The 24,262-nt window shown below is 45.5% G+C and overlaps 1 protein-coding gene across 1 annotated transcript in view; it reads right to left on the reverse strand.

Annotated features, from left to right (window-relative positions):
- Positions 1-24,262, reverse strand: part of NUP188 (nucleoporin 188) — a 67,089-nt gene that overhangs the window by 15,198 nt on the left and 27,629 nt on the right. The window contains exons 10-25 of the mRNA XM_025358576.1: positions 24,119-24,233; positions 22,351-22,551; positions 20,088-20,177; positions 13,353-13,418; positions 11,659-11,778; positions 10,995-11,121; positions 9,360-9,512; positions 9,038-9,164; positions 8,361-8,448; positions 8,191-8,267; positions 6,744-6,858; positions 4,775-4,895; positions 4,560-4,626; positions 3,737-3,865; positions 3,268-3,407; positions 962-1,068 (exon numbers count right to left, since the gene is read on the reverse strand). Coding sequence (XP_025214361.1) covers positions 962-1,068; positions 3,268-3,407; positions 3,737-3,865; positions 4,560-4,626; positions 4,775-4,895; positions 6,744-6,858; positions 8,191-8,267; positions 8,361-8,448; positions 9,038-9,164; positions 9,360-9,512; positions 10,995-11,121; positions 11,659-11,778; positions 13,353-13,418; positions 20,088-20,177; positions 22,351-22,551; positions 24,119-24,233 — 1,843 coding nt within the window. The remainder of the gene's footprint in view (positions 1-961; positions 1,069-3,267; positions 3,408-3,736; positions 3,866-4,559; positions 4,627-4,774; positions 4,896-6,743; positions 6,859-8,190; positions 8,268-8,360; positions 8,449-9,037; positions 9,165-9,359; positions 9,513-10,994; positions 11,122-11,658; positions 11,779-13,352; positions 13,419-20,087; positions 20,178-22,350; positions 22,552-24,118; positions 24,234-24,262) is intronic.

Here is a 24,262-nt window from a genome sequence, read left to right on the forward strand (position 1 = left end):
TCTTGGCTCACTGCAACCTCTGCCGCCCGGGTTCAAGCAATTCTCCTGCCTCAGCCTCCTGAGTAGCTGGGATTACAGGCACCTGCCACAGCACCCAGCTAATTCTGGTATTTTTAGTAGAGATGGGGGGGTTTCCACCATCTTGGCCAGGCTGGTCTTGAACTCCTGACCTCGTGATCCACCTGCTTCAGCCTCCCAAAGTGCTGGGATTACAGGTGTGAGCCACGGCATCCAGCCAATACTTTTTAAAATACAAGAACACAGATAAGAAATCTGGAGCACAGCCTGGGAGACATAGCCAGACCCTGTTTCAAAAAAAAAAAAAGGAAATCTGGAGCATGGCATATCCCCCTGCCCATAGGGATTCTTGGAATAAGGAGATCATAGGGCATCTTGACTTTCTGTTACATCTATTTGTAACATTTAAATAAATATTTTACAATAAGCATGTCTTTTTTATCTTGAGACAGAGTCTCGCTCTGTCGCCCAGGCTGGAGTGCAGCGACGTGATCTCGGCTTACCGCAACCTCTGCCTCCCAGGTTCAAGCAACTCTCTGCCTCAGGCTCCCAAGTAGCTGGGATCACAGGTGTCTGCCACCACGCCTGGCTAATTTTTGTATTTTTAGGAGAGATGGGGTTTCACCATCTTGGCCAGGTTGGTCTTGAACTCCTGACCTTGTGATCTACCCACCTCAGCCTCCCAAAGTACTGGAATTACAGGTGTGAGCCACTGCACGCAGACTTTTTCTCCTTTTTTCTATATTAGAGATGGGGGTCTCACTATGTGGCCCAGGCTGGTCTTGAACTCCTGGACTCAAGTGATTCTCCCACCTTGGCCTCCCAAAGTGCTGGAATTACATATAGGTGTAAGCCGCTGCATGTGGCCTGAGCATGTCTTTTGTAATCAGGGGAAAAAAACACTCTCACATAAACAGTGTGTGTGCATGAAATATGATCCTACCGTGGCCAGACGTTTCAGCAGCTGAATGGCAAGACGTGGCAAAGCAGGGTCATGTTTGTGGTAGATGTATTTGGCTAGAACAGCAATGAGGTTGTTTCCATGAGCACCTAAAGCAGCACGGGAAACAGTTTAGATATCAAGTGTGCCTCATTCAAATCCTTAGAGCACTGGCTGTTCAAAAAAGACTGGTAGTGTATATGTGAAGGAATTTACCCTCAAGTACTTGGAGGGTCACAGCAAACCCAGGTGGCTATATCCTTCTCTTTATTGAGGAGCAAATGAATAGTCAGAATTTGGGGATAAACAGTTCAACCCATCAACAGCAAAGATACATTCTGAATAAAATAGGTGCTTATTTTATTAATTTTTTGTTTTTGTTTTTTGTTTTCTTTTTTGAGACGGAGTCTCGCTCTGCATCCAGGCTGGAGTGCGGTGGCGCAATCTCCACTCACTGCAAGCTCCGCCTCCCGGGTTCACGCCATTCTCCTGCCTCAGCCTGCCGTGTGGCTGGGACTACAGGCGGCCGTCACCGCGCCCGGCTAATTTTTGTATTTTTAGTAGAGACGGGGTTTCACCCTGTTAGCCAGGATGGTCTCGATCTCCTGACCTCGTGATCCGCCCATCTCGGCCTCCCAAAGTGCTGGGATTACAGGCGTGAGCCACCGCGCCCAGCCTATTAATTTTTATTTATTAATTTTTTTTGAGATGGAGTCTCACTCTGTCACCCAGACTAGAGTGCAGTGGCGCGATCTTGGCTCACTGCACCTCCACTTACCAGGTTCAAGCAACTCTCCTGCCTCAGCCTCCCGAGTAGCTGGGATTACAAGTGTGCACCACCATGTCCAGCTAATTTTTTTTATTTTTAGTAGAGACAGGGTTTCACCATGTTGGCCAGGCTAGTCTCAAACCCCTGACCTCAAGTGATTTGCCCGCCTCGGCCTCCCAAAGTGCTGGGATTACAGGCATCCACCACCACACCCAGGTAATTTTTGTATTTTTAGTAGAGATGAGGTTTCACTGTGTTGGCCAGCCTGGTCTCAAACTCCTGACCTCGTGATCCGCCCACCTCGGCCCCCCAAAGTGCTGGGATTACAAGCGTGAGTCACCATGCCCAGCCTATCCTTTTTCTTTTTGAGAGAGGGTTTCACTCTGTTGCCCAAGCTGGAGTGCAGTGGCAAAATCATGGCTCATTGCAGCTTTGACCTCCCAAGCTTCAAGCAATCCCCCCACCTAAGCCTCCTGAGTTGCTGGGACCACAGGCATATGCCACCAGGCCCAGCTAAATTTTTTTTTTTTTGTATAGATGGGGATCTCCTTATGTTGCCCAAGCTGGTCTCGAACTCCTGGACTCAAAGGATCCTCCCCAGCCTCACCGTCCCAAAGTGCTGGGATTACAGACATGAGCCACCAGGCCCAGCTCTTTATAATCTTATTAGGAAGATACTACAGGCATCCATAATCTGAAAATCTGAAATTAGAGCACGGTGGCTCACGCCTGTAATCCCAGAACTTTGGGAGGCTGAAGAGGGCAAGTCACCTGAGGTCAGGAGTTCGAGACCAGCCTGGCCAACATGGCAAAAGCCTGTCTCTACAAAACAAAACCAAACAACAAAACAAAACAAAACAAAAATTAGCCGGGCGTGGTGACAGATGCCTGTAATCCCAGCTACTCGGGAGGCTGAGGCAGGAGGATTGCTTGAACCCAGGAGGCGGATGCTGCAGTGAGCTAAGATTGCGCTACTGCACTCTAGCCTGGGCAACAGAGCTAGACTGTCTAAAAAAAAAAAAAACACAAGTAAAAAATTTTTTAAAAATACGGAATGTGTCAAAATCTCTAACTACAGCTCAAAGGAAATGCTCACTGGAATATTTTGGATTTATGCTAAACTGGTAAGTATACTGCAACTATTCCAAAACATGAAAAAAAAATCTGAGACCCAAAACACTTCTGGTCCCAAGCATTTCAGATAAGGGATACTCAACCTGTACCATTATCCCCATTTTACAGATGAGAAATCAGGGACAGAGATGTTTAATAACGCACCCAAGGTCAAACAGTTGATTGGATACAAAATTTGAACCAAGGCAGTCTGACTTCAAATCTGCATTCTTAACTATTATTCTATCATCAATAGGAGGCAGAAATAAAGTACCATCTAGTCCTTTTGTTTTCAATTTCAGGAAAGGAGGTGGTAATCATTCCCAAACTTCCTCAAGAAGCAGAAAACACTGTTGATATCCAAAAACACTGCCTAAAATACGTATTTATGAACAGAAATGTTACAGACTGGAAGAGAAATACATACCATGTTGTGAGAGAGCCTGTTCCAGGGGGGACACCACATTAGAAGGAGGTTTCAGCCGAATAACATTGTTGGTGACGGAGAATGCCAGTTTCACTGTCTTGATCAGCAGCTGGCCCTGCCCCTGGCCCTCTGCCCCATCACTAGGGTGCCAAATGGAAACCAAAGATGATTCAGACAGTATGACTTCATTCGCAACATACGTGCTCTCATGAATTAGATTCCAACAATAATCCCAGAGTTCAACAGCTTCTGTTAGAGGCCCCAGTCCAAACTAGGAGAGAGGAGGAGTAATCAACTCCCTTTGCTATATGCCAATCTATACAGCAGCCACTAGGGTATGTAAAGGCTATGTCCTAGGAAGAACAATGTCATCTTCTAAAAGCTACTGCAAGTTAACTTAAGCTGGAGTTATTAGTAACATGCAGGTACAATAAAGACAAACAAAGGGAAGATGGAGAAGGAGCCCTACCTTCGAGGCTGAGCAGCCATCACCATGTCAATGGTGTCCACGCCAATGCCCATGATATTGATAACTGTCTGTCCTGCCTCTGTGTATGCAAGGCTGCAGATGCAGAGAGACTGCAGGCTGGGAGTATGACTGGAAGACAGAGGTGTTCTGAGTTACCAGGGAGCCACTCAGTGTATCTTGGAAGGAAGAACATTGTCCAATTAGGCTAGGGTGGCTAACCTAACCTACTGGACACTGGAGACCAGCTCTCTGTAAGCTGAAAGCACTCTGATCACTTTCCTGAAATAGACTTGATCACCTACAGATCACCCTGAGAAGCAATCTAAATGTTCATCAAGTAACAGATACGGTACCCTTACTGAAAAGGATCATAATTAATCCATACGATGGAATGCATGGAACCATTAAAACAAGACAGCTATAAGCAGTGGCATGGAAAGAAAGTTACAGTCAATACATAAAGAGGAAAAAAACTGAGAATACACAGTAACTGGCCCTGGGAAGTAGATATATATCAAGAGCAGTCTTGTCAGGAATGAACTTTTGTAAAGATCATAAAGAATGATTAATATAATAGTGTATGTGTACACACACACACACACACACACACACTCTCTCGCGCTCTCTCTCTCTCATTCCTACTTCTCTGTCCACAGTGAGAAATGATAAACAGGTCAATGGAAAGCAACTCACAGCCTCAAGATTACTGAGTTCTGGGCTCAAGCAAGGCAAATTCTCTGGAAGAAATGAGACGGCTTTGCACAGCAAAAGCCTTTGTCTTGAATTGGTGAGCATCAAGCTCTAGTAATCAACCCTTCATTACCTGTTTTGCAGGTCTGTCTCGTGGCACAGGTTCAGTATCGCATGAATCAGCTCCAGGATCAGGCAACCTGGACTCCAGAAAAGACAGAGGAATGATGTGGCCTTGTGTAATGACCCCTTATCTCAAGAAAGGGAAAGAAAAAAGCTCTCCAGGGGGCCAGAAATCCCCAAGTCTTCCCTGCCCATGCCAGGTCTTCCTGTCCATGCTGTCCTTACCAATCTGTTCCCTCACTCCATGAGAGTTGTAGCGCCACTTATGGTAGCTGGGAAGCATCTCCTTCAGCACAAACATTACACAGGGCACAAGTCCTTGGCTCTGGGTACTACCAAGTTGCCCCTACAAGAAACGATGCAGTGAGGGCTTCCACACATTTAAAGAAAAGTCATTTAGTTACCTAGAGATTTAATTCCAAAACCATAGATAGGTCCAAAGGAAATCTAGGCAAACCTTGGTCAACAATGAAAAAAAAGAAACATCAAAAGTCCTACTTTATAGTTGAGCCCAAGTTGTGGGTCTTTTCTAGAATAGAAAAAGCAATGAAAGAGAATGTCACAAAAGGCACCAATATGAAGAAAAGGGATGCAGGCTAAATCTGGACAGAAGGGAGGCACCTTAAACATAAAGGATAGAGGACTGCTGATAATGAACAATGCCACTTCACTATCATGATCACCAGTCGTCCCTAACCTCAATCCCATCACTGAAATACTAGAAAGGAGATCTGATATGCAAAAATCTGATATCCAATGATATCTGTTAACTGTAGCATCCCTCTATTAAAAATGGGGACTCGGCCGGGCGCGGTGGCTCAAGCCTGTAATCCCAGCACTTTGGGAGGCCGAGACGGGCGGATCACGAGGTCAGGAGATCGAGACCATCCTGGCTAACATGGTGAAACCCCGTCTCTACTAAAAATACAAAAAACTAGCCGGGCGTGGTGGCGGGCGCCTGTAGTCCCAGCTACTCGGAGGCTGAGGCAGGAGAATGGCGTGAACCTGGGAGGCGGAGCTTGCAGTGAGCCGAGATCGCGCCACTGCACTCCAGCCTGGGTGACACAGCGCGAGACTCCGTCTCAAAAAAAAAAAAATAAATAAAATAAAATAAAAATGGGGACTCTTTAGTAATACATAAATATCTATATTTATATTCCTATCTCTATATGCAATCTTTTTTTCGCCCCCAAGATGGAGTTTCACTCTTGTCACCTAGGCTGGAGTGCAATGGCGTGATCTCGACTCACTGCAACCTCCGCCTACCAGGTTCAAGGAATTCTCCTGCCTCAGCCTCCTGAGTAGCTGGGATTACAGGTGTGTGCCACCACGCCCAGCTAATTTTTGTATTTTTAGTAGAGATGAGGTTTCACCATGTTGGCCAGGCTGGTCTCAAACTCCTCACCTAATGTGATCCATCCGCCTCGGCCTCCCAAAGTGCTGGGATTACAGGCATGAACCACTGTACCCAGCCTACAATCATTTCTTTTTAAGCATTCATTGATTCCTGCAGGCAGGAAGTATAGTTTTTTTCATGCATGACCCTCTTCTCAATCCCATGAGGTACAGACCATATAGCATTCTATTTCAGAGACTGTAAGATATTTTCTACTTGTTCAAGGTCACGTAGCTAGTAAGCTGTCAACCTGAATGTAAACCTAATTCTGACTCCAAAATTTATGCTCTATGTCATTATTTATGCTCTATGTCAGTATTTTTCAAACCGAGTTGTAACCCATTAGTAGATTATGAGATCAGTCTACAGTCAAAATTCACTTAAACAGGGAGGAGACTGAATAGAAAATATCAGAGTACAACTTGTGTAAGAATAAATGTACTGTGAAATTCTGCTTTAGGAATATACATACATGTATATATATTGGGACATATTATCCCGGGTTACTGTCAAAATAGCTTGACAGTCACTGCAATACCCTTTTGGCCTCTTCCATTCTACTTCACAAACCTTCCAATTATTAAATAAATTCACATAATTAAGCACCTAATAGAGCACATACTGGCACATAGTAGGTACTCAATACATAGAAACTGTTGTCACTATAACTTCAAAATGACTATTCTGCCTACAGACAAGAAGATTACAGCAGCAGGGGCCAGGGAAACTATTTCAGAGTCATCTGACCAGACTGGACACTTTCTTTTCCTGCCCTTCGTGAACACAATCAGACTGTACCTTGACGAGGGTGGTGATCAAGCGCAGAAAGGCAACAGTGACCCCATACTCGCCCTGAGGCTGCTCACTATTCATCAAGAGGTTTCCATACCCTCCAGCATTCATCCCTTCCGCACTGGAAAAAGATTAGAGGGAAAAAAATGATGGGGAAACTTCAGGGTTTCAAGAAACTAATCATAAAGCATTCTTGTTATAGTCTAGATGACTTAGCATAAAATAGAAAAGCTCTCCAATGGAAATAATCCAATCGAGACAGTTCTGTACCCAGGGTAAACATTAAGAATATGTTTTACTGATGTAAAACCTCAAGAGATTGAAAGTTAAAAAATCAAAGGAACATCAGGGAAACGTTTTGTCAAGAGACAGCAAGGCAAGAACTCTCAGGTAGTAAGATGGAGCCTGTGTACTGGTAAGTGGTCTATTGGCCAAGCTCAAAAACCATGAAATGAGAAAAAGTACAGAGTGATTGTGGCTTAATAATGGGACACCAAGTCCCTCAACCTAGACACCTCTGGATTTTCTGGGCTGGAAAGTAAATGCTCACATACTAACATGATTGATGTTGGATAAGAAATCTTTCTTGCTCTCAGCCGGGCACCGTGGCTCATGCCTGTAATCCCAACACTTTGGGAGGCCAAGGCGGGCCGATCAGTTGGAGTTAGGAGTTCGAGACCAGCCTGGCCAACATGGTGAAACATCATCTCTACCAAAAATGCAAAATTACCGGGGTGTGGTGGCGAATGCCTGAAATCCCAGCTACGCGGGAGGCTGAGACAGGAGAATCACTTGAACCTGGGAGGCGGAGGTTGCACTGAGCCAAGATCACGCCATTGCACTCCAGCCAGAGCAACAAGACCGCAACTCCATCTCAAAAAAAAAAAAAAATCAGGCTGGGCGTGGTGGCTCACGCCTATAATCCAGCACTTTGAGAAGCTAAGGCGGGCAGATCACTTGAGACCAGGAGTTCCAGACCAGTCTGGCCAACATGGTGAGATCCCGTCTCTATTAAAAATACAAAAAATTAGCCGGGCATGGTGGCGCACATCTGTAATGCTGGCTACTGGGAAGGCTGAGGGGGGAGAATTACTTGAACCCAGGAGGCGAAGGCTGCAGTGAGCTGAGATCGCACCACTGCACTCCGGCCTCGGCAACAGAGCGAAACTCCATCTCAAAAAATAAAATAAATAAATAAATAAATTAGCTGGGCATGGTGGCTCGAGCCTGTAATCCCAGCTACTCAGGAGGCTGAAACACGACAACTGCTTGAACATGGGAGGCGGAGGCTGCACCACTGCACTCCAGCCTGGGCAACAAAGTGAGACTCCATCTCAAAAAAATTTTAAAAATTTAAAAAATAAATAAATAAAATCAAGAAACCTAGGCTAGACCTGAGACATATGTGGTTCTAACTAGGGAATATGGCCCACCACCCTAGGACCTGGCTCACCTAATCATCTGACTCAGGCTGGAGACAGGATGGGCCACAAATGGTAAAAAGCCTGTGTGATGAAGATCAGTCCAGACCTGAGAAGGAAAAGGAAGAGTTAAATGCCCACGTATCTTCAGGTATGTGCCAAGTGCTACATTTTTGGCTGTTAGGAAGATCTGGCATCTCACCTTTGCTGGATTGCGGGCAGCCAAAACAGTTAAGCAGTTGACACAAGAAGCAATGACATCCACAGGTGGGGAGATCACTGTCGTTAACCTGGTTGGAGAACAATGCACTATACTCAATAAAGCAAATAATACAACTGGTTCCCTCACACACATTTTTCCAGTTCTCTCCCCAGTCTCTCCCTTCAGCGGACATATAAAAACAGGAAAACCCTCACAGATAAAACAACAGGAAAACCAAGGAACAGGCCGGGCGCGGTGGCTCAAGCCTGTAATCCCAGCACTTTGGGAGGCCGAGACGGGCGGATCACGAGGTCAGGAGATCGAGACCATCCTGGCTAACACGGTGAAACCCCGTCTCTACTAAAAAAAAATACAAAAAACTAGCCGGGCGATGTGGCGGGCGCCTGTAGTCCCAGCTACTCGGGAGGCTGAGGCAGGAGAATGGCGTGAACCCGGGAGGCAGAGCTTGCAGTGAGCTGAGATCCGGCCACTGCACTCCAGCCTGGGCGACAGAGCGAGACTCCGTCTCAAAAAAAAAAAAAAAAAAAAAAAAAAAGAAAACCAAGGAACATGCATGAACTTTAACCCAGTGGGTATGTGTCCAGGTCCCTGCAAACTGAGGGCACAAGTGCTGAGATCTCTACCGGGCAGCTGAGGGTCAGTCAAGACAGACTCACCGCTGCAGCAGCATGTAGATGCGAGATGTGATGGGCAGGAGGCAGTCTGCTATCGACAGGTCTGTACTGATGACCTTATGGACAAGATCAATGATGGGTTTGACTCGCTGGCAGTGCTGAATCACATCTGAGGAGAAAGACAGCCTGTGACCTCGTGGCAAACAACCCCTTTAAGACCACCGAACAGTCTCTGAGACCCAGATACACAAATCAGACAAATCACAATCTTGATGGTTCTAAATTTTATGTATTCTATTTTCTAAATCCTCCAAGCATGTCCGTTTTTCCTCCTTGTAGTGATATTTCCCAAAGCTGACCTTACCTGCAGTTGAAACAACATGAAGCAACATTTCAATCTCGCAGGTAAAGAGGGTCCAGCTGCTATAGGAGTATTCCCAGCGTACCAGGTATGCCCTATCATCCAACATTACTTGGCCCACAGTGCCTTGAGGTATGCGAAGGTTAGTTTGACCTCCTAAGAAAGAAAGAGAAATTAGTCTCATATCTGAGGATAAATAAAAAATGTAACTCCTCTACCAGACATCAATATTTTAAATACACAGAGATACACAAACTCACAGACTCTCTCTCTTTTTTTTTTTTGAGACAGAGTCTCACTCTTGCCCAGGCTGGAGTGCAGTGGCGTGATCTTGGCTCGCTGCAACCTCCGCCTCCTGGGTTCAAGTGATTCTCGTGCTTCAGCCTCCAGAGTAGCTGGGACTACAGGTGCACACCACCACTCCTGGCTAATTTTTGTATTTTTAGTAGAGATGGGGTTTCACCATGTTGGTCAGGTTGGTCTCGAACTCCTAGCCTCAAGTGATTTGCCTGTCTCAGCCTCCCAAAGTTCTGGGATTCACAGGCTCTCTTCTTAGTAGCTAACATTCCTACGGCTTTTTCATTTAAAATACCCAAAAAAGTTCTTCTCATGTAGACAAGTGTCTTTTTTCTTTTCTTTTTTCTTTGAGATGGAGTTTCGTTCTTGTTGCCCAGGCTGGAATGTAATGGCATGATCTCAGCTCACTGCAACTTCCACTTCCCGAGTTCAAACGATTCTCCTGCCTCAGCCTCCCGAGTAGCTGGGATTACAGGCATGCACCACCACGCCGAGCTAATTTTGTATTTTTAGTAGAGACGGGGTTTCTCCATGTTGGTCAGGTTGGTCTCGAACTCCCGACCTCAGGTGATCGCCCATTTCGGCCTCCCAAAGTGTTGGGATTACAATCGTGAGCCACCACACCTGGCTGACAAGTGACTCTTTCTACATGTCTGAAAATCACTTGAGTGCAAAGAAGTTTTCCATTCAAATGATGATAAAAATACCTCATAGGACTGCTAGTGCCTAGATCACTGGAGAAGTCAGTGGTGATGACGCCAGGATTAAAACAGTGAGGCTAGGCTGGGCGCGGAGGCTCACACCTGTAATCCCAGCACTTTGGGAGGCTGAGGCGGGCAGATCACAAAGTCAGGAGATCGAGACCATCCTGGTTAACACAATGAAACCCCATCTGTACTAAAAATACAAAAAATTAGCCGGGCGCAGGGGCGGGTGCCTGTAGTCTCAGCTACTCGGGAGGCTGAGGAAGGAGAATGGCGTGAACCCGGGAGGCGGAGCTTGCAGTGAGCTGAGATCGTGCCACTGCACGCCAGCCTGGGTGACAGAGCAAGATTCTGTCTCAAGAAAAAAAAAAAAAAACGTGAGGCTATTCCCTCTATATTTTCCTCTTTGGGCACCTGGAATAGATATGAGCCTCAAAGTATAACTGGCTGGGTGCACTGGCTCACGTCTATGATCCCAGTGCTTTGGGAGGCTAAGGTGGGAGAATCACTTGAGTCCAGAAGTTTGAGGCTTCACTGAGCTATGATCATGCCACTGCATTCCAGATTGGGTGACAGAGCAAGACATCAAAAAAAAAAAAAAAAAGCTGTCATAAAATGGGGGATCTCTTTATCTCACCAAGGGGATAAAGGAGTTTGGGTGTTTGTCTCCGCCAAAGAGTTCCATCTTCATGGGAGATTACATCATGAGGCTTATGTTTATAAAGTTCATTGTAGAAAGACATCTTATCCAAGAAGCTATATACCTGCCAACAGAAAAAACCATCACACATTCTCCTCCAGGATAAGCAAGGGGAGGTCCCAGTCTGCTCTTTCAACTAGACTCTCAAACTTCCAGAAGCCCACCACTGTGACTGTTCTTGGAACTGCCTTCTGCTCCCCTCACCAAATCTTCACTATGCTTTAACACTCAACTCAAGTCCCCATCACTCTACAAGGGCAGTTATCTCTCCTGAACAGTATGGTCTTTATTGCTCAAATGACATTTACTCCATACCACCTGGCTCTTAGCTATTTATTTCTTATATCTAGTAACTTCTAAGTAGATATTAAGGAACTTTATACTTAGTCTTAGTCCCACAGTATCTACAATAGGTACTTAATGAAAAGATTATTTAGTTTTATAGAATTGAGGTGCTATCTTTCGTATCTTTCATTCACCTTCAGAGTAACTTTTGTCATGGCAGTAGAACTGCAATGTGGAAAGCAAAACAGATTCCGATTTTATAAAGTCTCTATAAAGAATCTCCCATTCTCTTTACTTACCTGACTGAGCAACTTACCTTTTTGGCAGTGGACCTCCCTGATACCAGGGCTCGGAGCAGTTGCAGGAGTGGGGAGAGGAGGTGGGGAAACATGCCACACACACTGTCCAGAATGATCCCAAGGCCCGAAGTTGGCTCCTGTGGTGGAAGGGGACAAATCACTGATCTTCACATTATCCACAAATTAACATCTCTCCAAATTTCCCAGCAATCATGAGAAAATTTAGAATTAATCCTTCCTTTTAGACAGATATCATCCCTCCTTAATAATTTAAGACTTTCACATTTCCACTGAAAAAGGATATAAAACAATTGATTTAGTGAGGGACCTAAAAAGAGACTACTATGCTATCCAGTGACCTCTTCCCAGCCATCCTTTCTATGGGAAGACAGTATTGTTCACCTGTGCATTACATGTTTCCACTAAAGTGCAAACTACCCAACTATGTCAGCAGTTAACTACCACACAGGAGCCACAGATCCTCACTCTAGATACTGTTTCATACCAGCTTCTCCCAGGAGCACTGTGGTTCTAGAACATCAGACAGCATCTCACAAAAAAGAGGGTAAAATATACAGGTAGCTCATCAGTTGGATCTTGAGGTTTGAGGTTATTATCAATGCTCAGAGCAAGTACTGGTGAGAAATTGTTCTTTTCAAAGCCAAATTCTCACTTTAACTAGTTACAATACCCTGACAACTCATAGGCTACAGTTACAATCTCCTAAAAGTACTTTCAAGAGCTGCGGGAACACTGGTGTCTAAAACACTGCCATATATGAAAACAAAAAACTGGGCCGGGCGCGGTGGCTCAAGCCTGTAATCCCAGCACTTTGGGAGGCCGAGGCGGGTGGATCACGAGGTCAGGAGATCGAGACTATCCTGGCTAACATGGTGAAACCCCGTCTCTACTAAAAATACAAAAAATTAGCCAGGCACGGTGGCGGGCGCCTGTAGTCCCAGCTACTTGGGAGGCTGAGGCGGGAGAATGGCGTGAACCCGGGAGGCGGAGCTTGCAGTGAGCCGAGATCACGCCACTGCACTCCAGCCTGGGAGACACAGTGAGACTCCGTCTCAAAAAAAAAAAACAAAAAAAAACTGGTGGGTTGGAAGGCTGGGCGCGGTGGCTCACGCCTGTAATCCCAGCACTTTGGGAGGCCAAGGCGGGCGGATCACAAGGTCAGGAGATCGAGACCAGCCTGGTCAACATAGTGAAACCCCGTCTCTACTAAAAATACAAAAAATTAGCCACGCATGGTGGCGGGCGCCTGTAATTCCAGCTACTTGGGAGGCTGAGGCAGGAGAATTGCTTAAACCTAGGAGGCGGAGGTTGCAGTGAACCAATGTCACGCCATTGTACTCCAGCCTGGGAAACACAGCAAGACTCCATCTCAAAAGACAAAACAAAACAAAAACAAAACAAAACAAAAAACTGGTGGCTTGGAGACAGCACACTGGTAATAATGTGGGCTGCAGACTCAAGTCAGAACTGGGTTTTGGCTGCCTCTTTCTAAGTGTGACTTTGAGCAAATCACTTCACATCTCTAAGTGTCATATGTCATCACATTAAAAGAGAGACAGTAATAGTATCTAGTTCATACATTTTTATGAAGATTGAGAAAATACACATGAATGCTTAGTACAAAACCTGTAAGAAAACAAGTGTTTGATCAATTCTTTTGCTATGCAGCGACTCTCTCTGACATACTTACTGTTCCCCAGAACAGTTCCGGAAGAGAAGGGTCGGCCAGGACTTCACATGCTGTATCAATTATATCCTGTTTGCAGAGGGGAGAAAAATGGATCATTTTCCCCAGTTGAACCAGTCTATCTTTATTATTGTATTCTTTTGAAATAAAAACACCAAAACACCAATAAACACTAAAGTGGGATGACTACTTCAATCCAGGAGTTCCAGAGCACCCTGGGCAACACAGTAAAACCTCATCTTGAAAACAAATAAAATAAAATAAAATAAAACAAACATCTTAATATAGAAAGTCAGAAAGAACTGATTAAGAATTGGTTGGTTGGTTGGCTGGGTGCGGGGGTTACCCCTATAATCTTAACCCTTTGGGAGGCCGAGGTCGGCAGATCACTTGAGGTCAGGAGTTCGAGACCAGCCTGGCCAACATGGTGAAACCCCGTGTCTACTAAAAATATGAAAGTTGTTGGCCGGGCGCGGTGGCTCACGCCTGTAATCCTAGCACTTTGGGAGGCCGAGGTGGGCAGATCACAAGGTCAGGAGATCGAGACCATCCTGGCTAACACAGGTGAAACCCCGTCTCTACTAAAAATACAAAAAAAATTAGTCGGGCTTGGTGGCGGGCGCCTGTAGTCCCAGCTACTCAGGGAGGCTGAGGCAGGAGAACGGTGTGAACCCCGGAGGTGGAGCTTGCAGTGAGCCAAGATTGCGCCACTGCACTCTAGCCTGGGCAACAGAGCAAGACCCCGTCTCAAAAAAAAAAAAAAAAAAAGTTAGCCAGGCGTGGTGGCACACACCTTGTAATCCCAGCTACTTGGGTGGCTGAGGCATGAGAATCACTTGAACCCAGGCAATGGAGGTAGCAGTGAGCCGAGATCACGCCACCGTACTCTAGCCCGGGCAATAAAGTAAGGCTCTGTCTCAAAAAACAAACAAAAAACTGCTTAAGGGTGGATGGGTTGGTTGACTGATTTATTTATTTATGTTTAGGGAAGACAAGGTCATGCTCTATCGCTCAGACTAGAGTGCAAGAATTCTGGGTGAGCCGGGCGCGGTGGCTCAAGCCTGTAATCCCAGCACTTTGGGACGCTGAGACGGGCGGATCACAAGGTCAGGAGATCGAGACCATCCTGGCTAACACGGTGAAACCCCGTCTCTACTAAAAAATACAAAAAACTAGCCGGGCGAGGTGGCGGGCGCCTGTGGTCCCAGCTACTCGGGAGGCTGAGGCAGGAGAATGGCGTGAACCCGGGAGGCGGAGCTTGCAGTGAGCTGAGATCCGGCCACTGCACTCCAGCCTGGGCGACAGAGCCAGACTCAGTCTCAAAAAAAAAAAAAAAAAAAGAATTCTGGGTGAGTTTTTCTTTCTTTTTAACCTTTTCTTTTTATTTTTTGAGACAGAGTCTCACTCTGTCGCCCAGGTTGGAGTGGGGTGGCTCGATCTCGGCTCACTGCAAGCTCCGCCTCCCAGGTTCACACCATTCTCCTGCCTCAGCCTCCAGAGTAGCTGGGACTACAGGCACCTGCCACCACACCAGGCTAATTTTTTGTATTTTTAGGAGAGTCGGGGTTTCACCGTGTTAGCCAGGATGGTCTCGATCTCCTGACCTCGTGATCTGCCCGCCTTTGCCTCCCAAAGTGCTGGGATTACAGGCGTGACTCCAGCCTCTTTTTACCTTTTTTGTATGTATGTATGTATGTAAGTAGATACGTATCTATTTTTAGAGACAGGGTCTTGCTGTTGCCAAGGCTGGAGTGCAGTGGCACCATCATAGCTCACTGCAGCCTTTAACTCCTGGGTTTAAGTTATCTTCTCACCTCGGCCTCCCAAACCACTGGGTTATAGGAGTATACCACCATTCCCAGCCAAGAACTCTGGGTTTAAAAAGTAAGATTATATCCTGTCCAGGGTGTGTTGTGTCTGCTGTATAACGTTAGACAAATTCATCTCTCTGAACCAGAAATGCTTTATCTATAAGATGGGGATAGTAATATCTGCTTCAGAGTAGGATTATAAGTAAGGATTATAAATAAGGATTAAATGAGATAATGTACGTGGAAGTAGACTGTAAATTCAAAAATGCCACATAAATGTAAGTTATTACTAGGCTCAGCTAGAGTGCTCTCCTAGAGGGCACAAACAATGTCTTTCTTTTTTTTTAGACGAAGTTTCGCTGTTTCACCCAGACTGGAGTGTAATGGCACCATCTTGGCTCACTGCAACCTCTGCCTCCCCAGTTTAAGCAATTCTCCTGCCTCAGCCGCCCGAGTAACTGGGATTACAGGCGCCCACCACCACGCCCAGCTAATCTCTGCATTTTAGTTTCACCATGTTGGCTGGGCTGGTCTCAAACTCCTGACCTCAGGTGGCCCGTCTGCCTTGGCTTCCCAAAGTGCTGGGATTACAGACATGAGCCACTGTGCCTGGCCAAGAACAATGTCTTTAATTGTTCTATCCTTAGCACTTAGCACAGAGCTTAGCAAACACAGGGAATCTAATAAATGCTCACTGAATGATTTCTTTAAAATCCAAGTACCAGGACTCCTGCAACTCTAATATGTTTTTGTTGTTGTTGTTGATATGGGGGTCTTACTCCGTCTCCCAGGTTGGAGTACAGTGACGCCATCTCAGCACACTGCAACCTGTGTCTCCCAGGGAAGCAATCCTACCTTAGCCTCCTGAGTAGCTGGGACTACAGAAGCACGCCACCATGCTCAGCTAACTTTTTGTATTTTTGGTAGAGACAGGGCTTCATCATGTTGCCCAGGCTGGTCCTGAACTCCTGAGCTCAGGTCATCCTCCCGCCTTGGCCTCCCAAGGTGCTGGGATTACAGGTGTGGGCCACAGTGCCTGGCCCTAATATGTTAATATCAATCCTCCAGGTGTAAGGTCAGGTCAAAAATAACCAGAAATCTCCCAGAGTACACAGACTTTGTTCTATGCCCATGACCTTTAGAAACTGAGTCTTTTTTTTTTTTTTTGAGACAAAGTTTCACTCTGGTCGCCCAGGCTGGAGTGCAATGTCACAGTCTCGGCTCACTGCAACCTCCGCCTCCCGGGTTCAAGAAATTCTCCTGCCTCAGCCTCCCATGTAGCTGGGATTACAGGCGCCTGCCACCATGTCCAGCTAATTTTTGTATTTTTAGTAAAGACAGGGCTTCACCATGTTGGCCAGGCTAATCTCAAACTCCTGACCTCAGGTATCTGCCCTCTTTGGTCTCCCAAAGTGCTGGGATTACAGGAATAAGCCACCATACCCAGCCTCTAGAAATTGAGTCTTTCAATTCAACACAAACTCATTTCTCGCTAATGATAAAAAAATTTTAAATTTTCACCAAGTTAGTCAATTTACAGAACAAGTTACTAGTCACTGAAAATGAACACAGTGATTTAGTTTTCAGGATACCCATCAAATATCATTTCCCACTAAAAATAACCAAGGCTCCTTGGAATAAGCAGATTCCAGGTCTGACGTAAGAATCTTACAAGATAATCCTGTAGCTTCTTGTACCAGAAAGCAACAGAGAAAAGAGGCAAGGCACAGTGGCTCACACCTATAATCCTAGCACTTTGACAAGCCGAGGCATGCGGATCACTTGAGGTCAGGAGTTTGAGATCAGCCTGGCCAACAAGGTGAAACGCAGTCTCTACTAAAAGTACAAAAACTAGCCAGACATGGTGGCTCACACCTGTAATCCCAGCTACTCAAGGGGATGACACCGGAAAATCACTTGAACCCAGGCGACAGAGGTTGCAGTGAGCTGATATCGCGCCACTATACTCCAGCCTGGGCAACAGAGTGAGACTCCGTTTCAAAAAAATAAAAAATAAACATAGGCCTGGTGCAGTGGCTCATGCCTGTAATCCCAGCACTTTGGGAGGATGAGGCAGGTGGATCACTTGAGGTCAGGAGTTTGAGGCCAGCCTGACCAACATGGCAAAACCCCATCTCTATTAAAAATACTAAAATTAGCCAGACGTGGTGGCATGCACCTGTAAACCCAGCTACTCAGGAGACTGAGGCAGGAGAATTGCTTGAACCCGGGAGGCAGAGGTTGAAATGAGTGGAGATCACGCCACTTACTCTCCAGCCTGGGTGACAGAGTGAGACTCCGTATTAAAGAAAAATAAATAAGGCCAGGCGCAGTGGCTCACGCCTGTAATTCTAGCACTTTGGGAGGCCGAGGCAGATGGATCACGAGGTCAGGAGATCGAGACCATCCTGGTTAACACGGTGAAACCCCGTCTCTACTAAAAATGCAAAAAATTTAGCTGGGCGTGGTGGCGGGCACTGTAGACCCAGCTACTCGGGAGGCTGAGGCAGGAGAATGGCATGAACTCAGGAGGTGGAGCTTGCAGCAAGCCGAGATCGCGCCACTGCACTCCAGCCTGGGCAACAGAGCGAGACTCTGTCTCAAAAAAAAAAAAAAAAAGAAAAAGAAATTAAATTTTAAAAGGAAGCAACAGAGAAAAAAAAAAAAAAGAAAGCAACAGAGCTATCAAAATATATAAGGGTAGTGTCAAACAGATTTAGAAAGCTGTTACAGGCCAAAGATGGCACAATCTGAGCATAAGAAAAATAACTTCAGCCGGACATGGTGGCTCACACCTGTGATCCCAGCACTTCTGGGAGGCACAGGCGGGCAGATCACCTGAGGTCAGGAGTTTGGGACCAGCCTGGCCAACATGGCAAAACTCCATCTCTACAAGAAAAACACAAAAATTAGCTGAGCATGGCGGCACACGCCTGTAGTCCCAGCCACTCAGGAGGCTACGGTGAAAGGATCATCTAAGCCCAGGAGGTGCAGGTTGAAGTGGGACGAGATCGCACCACCGTACTCTCCAGCCTGTCTCCAAATAACAAAAAGAGACAATATTTTCTGGGGGGCTTTTGTGTGATAATGGTTGTAACGTTAAGTTCTGTTGAAATGTTTGTAGATCAAGTTAAATAGCATCTGACAATTGCTTTGAAATAATCAAGGAGGGAAGGGGCAGAAAAAAGATTATCCATGATATGACAACAGATAGAAGCTGGTGATGGGCTCATGGAGTTCATTATGTAATTTTGTCTTCTCTGGTGTAAGTTTGAAATGTTTCATCTTAAAAAACATTTTTAGGCTACGTGCCATAGCTCACACCTGTAATCCCAGCACTGTGGGAGGCTGACGGGATGGACTGCTTAAGCCCAGGAGTTCAAGACCAGCCTGGGCAACAGAGTAAGACTCTGTCACAAAAAAAAAAAAAAATCCCGCTGCAGAAGACTTACTAGCACCAACAAATGTCTGGGACAGATGTACTTTTTTTTACTCTGGGACAGAGTGAAAAAAAGAGGTTACAAAATGGTATATATTTGGGAAGCCTAGGTGAGAAGACCACTTGAGTCCTAGAGTTCAAGACCAGCCTGGGCAACATACTGAGACCCTGTCTCTTAAAAAATAAATAAACAGGGCCAGGCGCGGTGGCTCACACCTGTAATCCCAGCACTCTGGGAGGCCGAGGCGGGTGGATCATGAGGTCAGGAGTTTGAGACGAGCCTGGCCAAGATGGTGAAACCCCGTCTCTACCAAAAATACAAAAATTAGCTGGGCGCAGTGGCAGGCACCTCTAATCCCAGCTACTTCGGAGGGTGAGGCAGAAGAATCACTTGAACCCAGGAAGCAGAGGTTGCAGTGAGCCGAGATCACGTCACTGCACTCTAGCCTGGGCGACACAGCAAGACTCCACCCCCCCCAAAAAAAAATAAATGAATAAATAAATAAAATAAACAGGCCGGGCGCGGTGGCTCAAGCCTGTAATCCCAGCACTTTGGGAGGCCGAGGCGGGCGGATCACGAGGTCAGGAGATCGAGACCATCCTGGCTAACATGGTGAAACCCCGTCTCTACTAAAAATATGAAAAAAACTAGCCGGGCGTGGTGGCGGGCGCCTGTAGTCCCAGCTACTCGGAGGCTGAGGCAGGAGAATGGCCTGAACCTGGGAGGCGGAGCTTGCAGTGAGCCGAGATTGCGCCACTGCACTCCAGCCTGGGTGACACAGCGTGAGACTCCGTCTCAAAAAAAAAATAAATAAATAAAAAAAATAAATAAAAAAATAAAATAAAATAAAATAAACAGAAATTTTAAAAACAGTATATCCATGGCTGTTCCATTTCTAGAGAAGAATTACTCTATTTTCACCTATATACATATTTGGAAAATGGAAGGGAATACATCAAAATGTTAACAAGTTATCTATGTGATAGGACCATACTTTTTTGTTTTTATCAGCATTTTCTGTTTTTTTCTACAATTAACATTTATCACCTATATAACAGTAAATGAAAACAAGGCCGGGCACAGTGGCTCACACCTGTTATCCCAGCACTTTGGGAGGCCGAGGTAGGCAGATTGCCTGAGGTCATGAGTTTAAGACCAGCCTGGTCAACATGGCGAAACCCCGTCTCTACAAAAAATACAGAAATTAACTGGGCAAGGTGGCGGACGCCTATAATTCCAGCTACTTAGAAGACTGAGACAGGAGAATCGCTTGAACCCAGGAGGCAGATGTTGCAGTGAGCCGAGGTCGCGCCACCACACTCCAGCCTGGGCGACAGAGCAGGACTCCATCTCAAAAAAAAAAAAAAGAACACCAGTAAACAAATTAACACATAAGGTAAACAGTATCAGATCCAATGGGGGTATATTTTTGGGACTTGATTGCAAAGCTGGGCAGTAGAGACACCTTCATGAAAGCCAGACACTACCTGCTGATTGCCCAGTGTGTGCAGCTCCAACGAGGTCAGAACGAAAGAGAGCAGTCCATAGACACACATGCATGCAGTGCTGGTGGTGCACTGGAATGAGAAAGGAGTCAGTGAATCATTCTGAGTAACATAACTCTTTCCCAGGTTCAACATAATCCTATCGCATTCATATATTCTTCGTAAACAGACGGAAAGGAAATCTGAAGCTTCATAATTTTCCTAATTTAGTTACAAGCTCAGGAAGACAAAGGGAGAAAAGAGGAAGCAGGAACCACAAATATTACAACAAAATCAAGAATAAAATCAAAAGGGAATTATTGCCAAAATCATCAAAGTTTGAGTGGGGAAGAAAACCATATCCAGCCTACAGAAAACAGTCTGCATGTGGTAATGGGAATTGATATAGCACCTGAACGGCCACAAGATAAGCCAACCAGTGACAAGTAGGGCCTGCTGGCTGAGTTTTCTGTCTTTTAAATAGGCTTTGTTTTGTAGAGCAGTTTTAGGTTCACAGCAAAACTGAGCAGAAAAGTACAAAGATTTCCTATGTATTCTTTGCCTCCACACGTAAATAGCATCCCACCAAAACAGTACAATTGTTACAACTAAAGAACTTAAATTGGCATTATTATTATCACACAAAGTCCACAGTGTACACTAAGGGTCACTCTTGTGTTGTAAATTGTATGGATTTTTGGGCAAGTATGACATGTATCCACCGTTGTAGTATCACATGGAATAGCTTCACTGCCCTAAAAATCCTCTGTGTTCTACCTAATTCAGCCCTCCTGCTCCACTAGACCGTTATTCTATTCTCTTTAATGTCTCCATGGTTTTGCCTTCTCCAGAATGTCACATAGTTGGAAACATATACTATGAAGCCTTTTTAGATTGGCTTCATTTACTAATATGCATTTAATGTTTTCTCCATGTCTTTTCATGGTTTGATGGCTCATTTCTTTTTGGCAGTATATAAATATTCCATCATCTAGATATACAACAGTTTAGTTATACTTACTGAAGGACCTTTTAGTTGCTTCCGAGTTCTGGTAATTATGAATAAAGCTGCTATAAATGTCTGTGTGTATGTTTTTGTGTGGATATCTTTTCAACTCCTTTGGGCAAATGCATACCAACCAAGGAGTAAAATAATTGCTGATCTGGCAGCGCACGGTGGCTCACACCTGTAATCCCAGAACTTTGGGAGGCCAAGGCGGACAGATCACTTGAGATCAGGAGTTCGATACCAGCCTGGCCAACATGGTGAAACCCCGTCCCTATTAAAAATACAAAAATTAGCCGGGCATGGTGGCAGGTGCCTGTAATCCCAGCTACCTGGGAGGCTGAGGCACGAGAATCACTTGAACCCAGGAGGCAGAGGTTGCAGTGAGCTAAGGTCATTCCACTGCACTCCATCCTGGGCAATAGAGCAAGACTCAGTCTCAAAAAAAAAAAAAAAAAAAAAGAAAAAGAAAAAATAATTACTGAACCTGAGGTTTCATTTTACCATGTTAAAACAAGCTCATTAGCTGGCACGGTGGCTCACGCCTGTAATCCCAGCACTTTGGGAGGTCGAGGTAGGTAGATCACAAGGTCAGGAGTTCAAGACCAGCTTGCCCAAGATGGTGAAACCCCATCTCTACTAAAAATACAAAAAAGTAGCCAGGCGTTGTGGTAGGCACCCATAGTCCCAGCTACTTGGGAGGTTGAGGCAGGAGAATCGCTTGAACTTGGGAGGCGGAGGTTGCAGTGAGCCAGGATCGCGCCACTGCACTCCAGCCTGGGTGACAGAGCTAGACTGTCTCAAAAATAAACAAACAAGCAAGCTCTCTAAACTATGCCACTCAAACCCCAACATAAGACTCAAGAGAATTTCTAATTCATCTTGTTACAGTTGATTAAGTCCCCTGAAAGTGACTTCTCCAGTCAATATGGCCAAAGCTATCTTAAGATATAATTTACTGGCAGAGTTCAAACTGTATCTACCATTTACTGGCTATTTTTGTTGCTTTGGGCAAATTACATCTCTCTGAGTCTCAATTTCCTAATGTGTAAAACAGAATGATAATCTTTAACACAAAGAAGTATTATAAGGATTCAATAAGATAATGTTCACAAACATTTCAAACAATGTCTGATGATGTCTAAATGCTCTCAAACGGTTACATGATCCCATTATCCACACCACCATTATAACTATTACATTATTGAAAAGCTTCTGCCAGCTCACTCCCATGCTCATCACCCAGAGCCTTAAACTCACATCATTTCCCCCACTGGCAAGTGACTGGAGCAATCGGGTCAAGTACTGAAACACATTCAGCTGGATGGCTGTGCCACCTATCTTCCGGACCACACTACTTGTCTCTTCTGGGTTCAGAGTGTGACGGAGGAGAGCCCAGGCCAAAAGAACTGGGGCATGATGTGGAATGTCCCCAAAGGTCAACATTAAACGGTCCATATCCTAGTGAGAGAAGAAAACACATCTACATCTCTGAACAGAAAGCCTCAATATCCCTCGACCAGATTCTTCATCATGCTCAATAAGCAAGTCATAAAGAGTGGCCTCACTCTCTCATTCTGATATTTCACTTTTCTCAAACCCCCAGCCACCTCACTAATAAAACTCCTCAATTACAATTACTCTTCCTTTTACCCACAAAATTTGTCTACTAATTTTATGTAGTCTTAAGATTATAAAATGCATGTTAAAATAGACACTCTTTCGAAATTTTTCCCTGATCCTTCTCAAACTTTCTACAATCTGTGTTCATTTTCTATCTTCCTAACCATCTCATCTCAATGTTTTTCCCCTTTCCTCTTCTTTCACAGGCTCCCTAAATGCAGTCAATAATCCCCAGGGTTTTCTCCTTGAATCTCTTTTGTCCTTGTTCCATCTCCATGAATGAATCACTCTCACAGATTCGATTATCACCTTAGTATAGATGACTGACGAACCTGAGATTTCCTCCAGGTCTAATCAACTGTTTAACACTGTTGAGGCCAGGCACGGTGGCTCAAGCCTGTAATTCCAGCACTTTGGGAGGCTGAGGTAGGTGGATCACTTGAGGTCAGAGGTTCACGACTAGCCTGGCCAACATAGTGAAACCCCATCTCTACTAAAAATATAAAAAGTAACCGGGCGTGGTGGCGTGTGCCTGTAATCCCAGCTATTCCAGAGGCTGAGGCACAAGAATCGCTTGAACCTGGGAGGTGGAGGTTGCAGTGAGCTGAGATGGCACCACTGCACTCCAGCCTGGGTGAAAAGCAAAACTCTGTCTCAAAAAAACAAAACAGACTGGGCACGGTGGCTCAAGCCTGTAGTCCCAGCACTTTGGGAGGCTGAGGCAGGAGGATCACGAGGTCAGGAGATCGAGACCATCTTGGCCAACATGGTGAAACCCAGTCTCTACTAAAAATACAAAAATTAGCTGTGATCCCAGCTATTTGGGAGGCTGAGGCAGGAGAATCGCTTGAACCGGGGAGGTGGAAATGGTAGTGAGCCAAGATCACACCACTGCATTCTAGCATGGTGACAGAGCAAGACTTCGTCTCAAAAATACAAAACAAAGGCCGGGCGCGGTGGCTCAAGCCTGTAATCCCAGCACTTTGGGAGGCCGAGGCGGGCGGATCACGAGGTCAGGAGATCGAGACCATCCTGGCTAACATGGTGAAACCCCGTCTCTACTAAAAATACAAAAAAAAAAACTAGCCGGGCGTGGTGGCGGGCGCCTGTAGTCCCAGCTACTTGGAGGCTGAGGCAGGAGAATGGCCTGAACCTGGGAGGCGGAGCTTGCAGTGAGCCGAGATCGCGCCACTGCACTCCAGCCTGGGTGACACAGCGCGAGACTCCGTCTCAAAAAAAAAAAAAAAAAAAAAAAATACAAAACAAAACAAAAACATTGTAGAACTTCCACATCACTGAACAATGTAGAGTTCCACAACACTGAAAATTTTATGTAGCAGTTCAGTAGTTGAAAGCTACTACTAACATAAACCCTCTGAAAAAAAAGAGCCTATTCCAAGTTCACCTGACAAATAAGCCCATCCTGCGCAAACTGGTGCAGTTCTCTTCTGTCATCCAAAGCACACTTATGTAAGGACTCAATATCCATGCCCTCCACCAGGATGAGGGCACTGAAGTAGCTAGAAAGAAAAACAGTATCACCATGTTA

The sequence above is a fragment of the Theropithecus gelada genome, chromosome 15, assembly GCF_003255815.1.
Source record: "Theropithecus gelada isolate Dixy chromosome 15, Tgel_1.0, whole genome shotgun sequence".
In the NCBI taxonomy this organism is placed as follows: domain Eukaryota; kingdom Metazoa; phylum Chordata; class Mammalia; order Primates; family Cercopithecidae; genus Theropithecus; species Theropithecus gelada.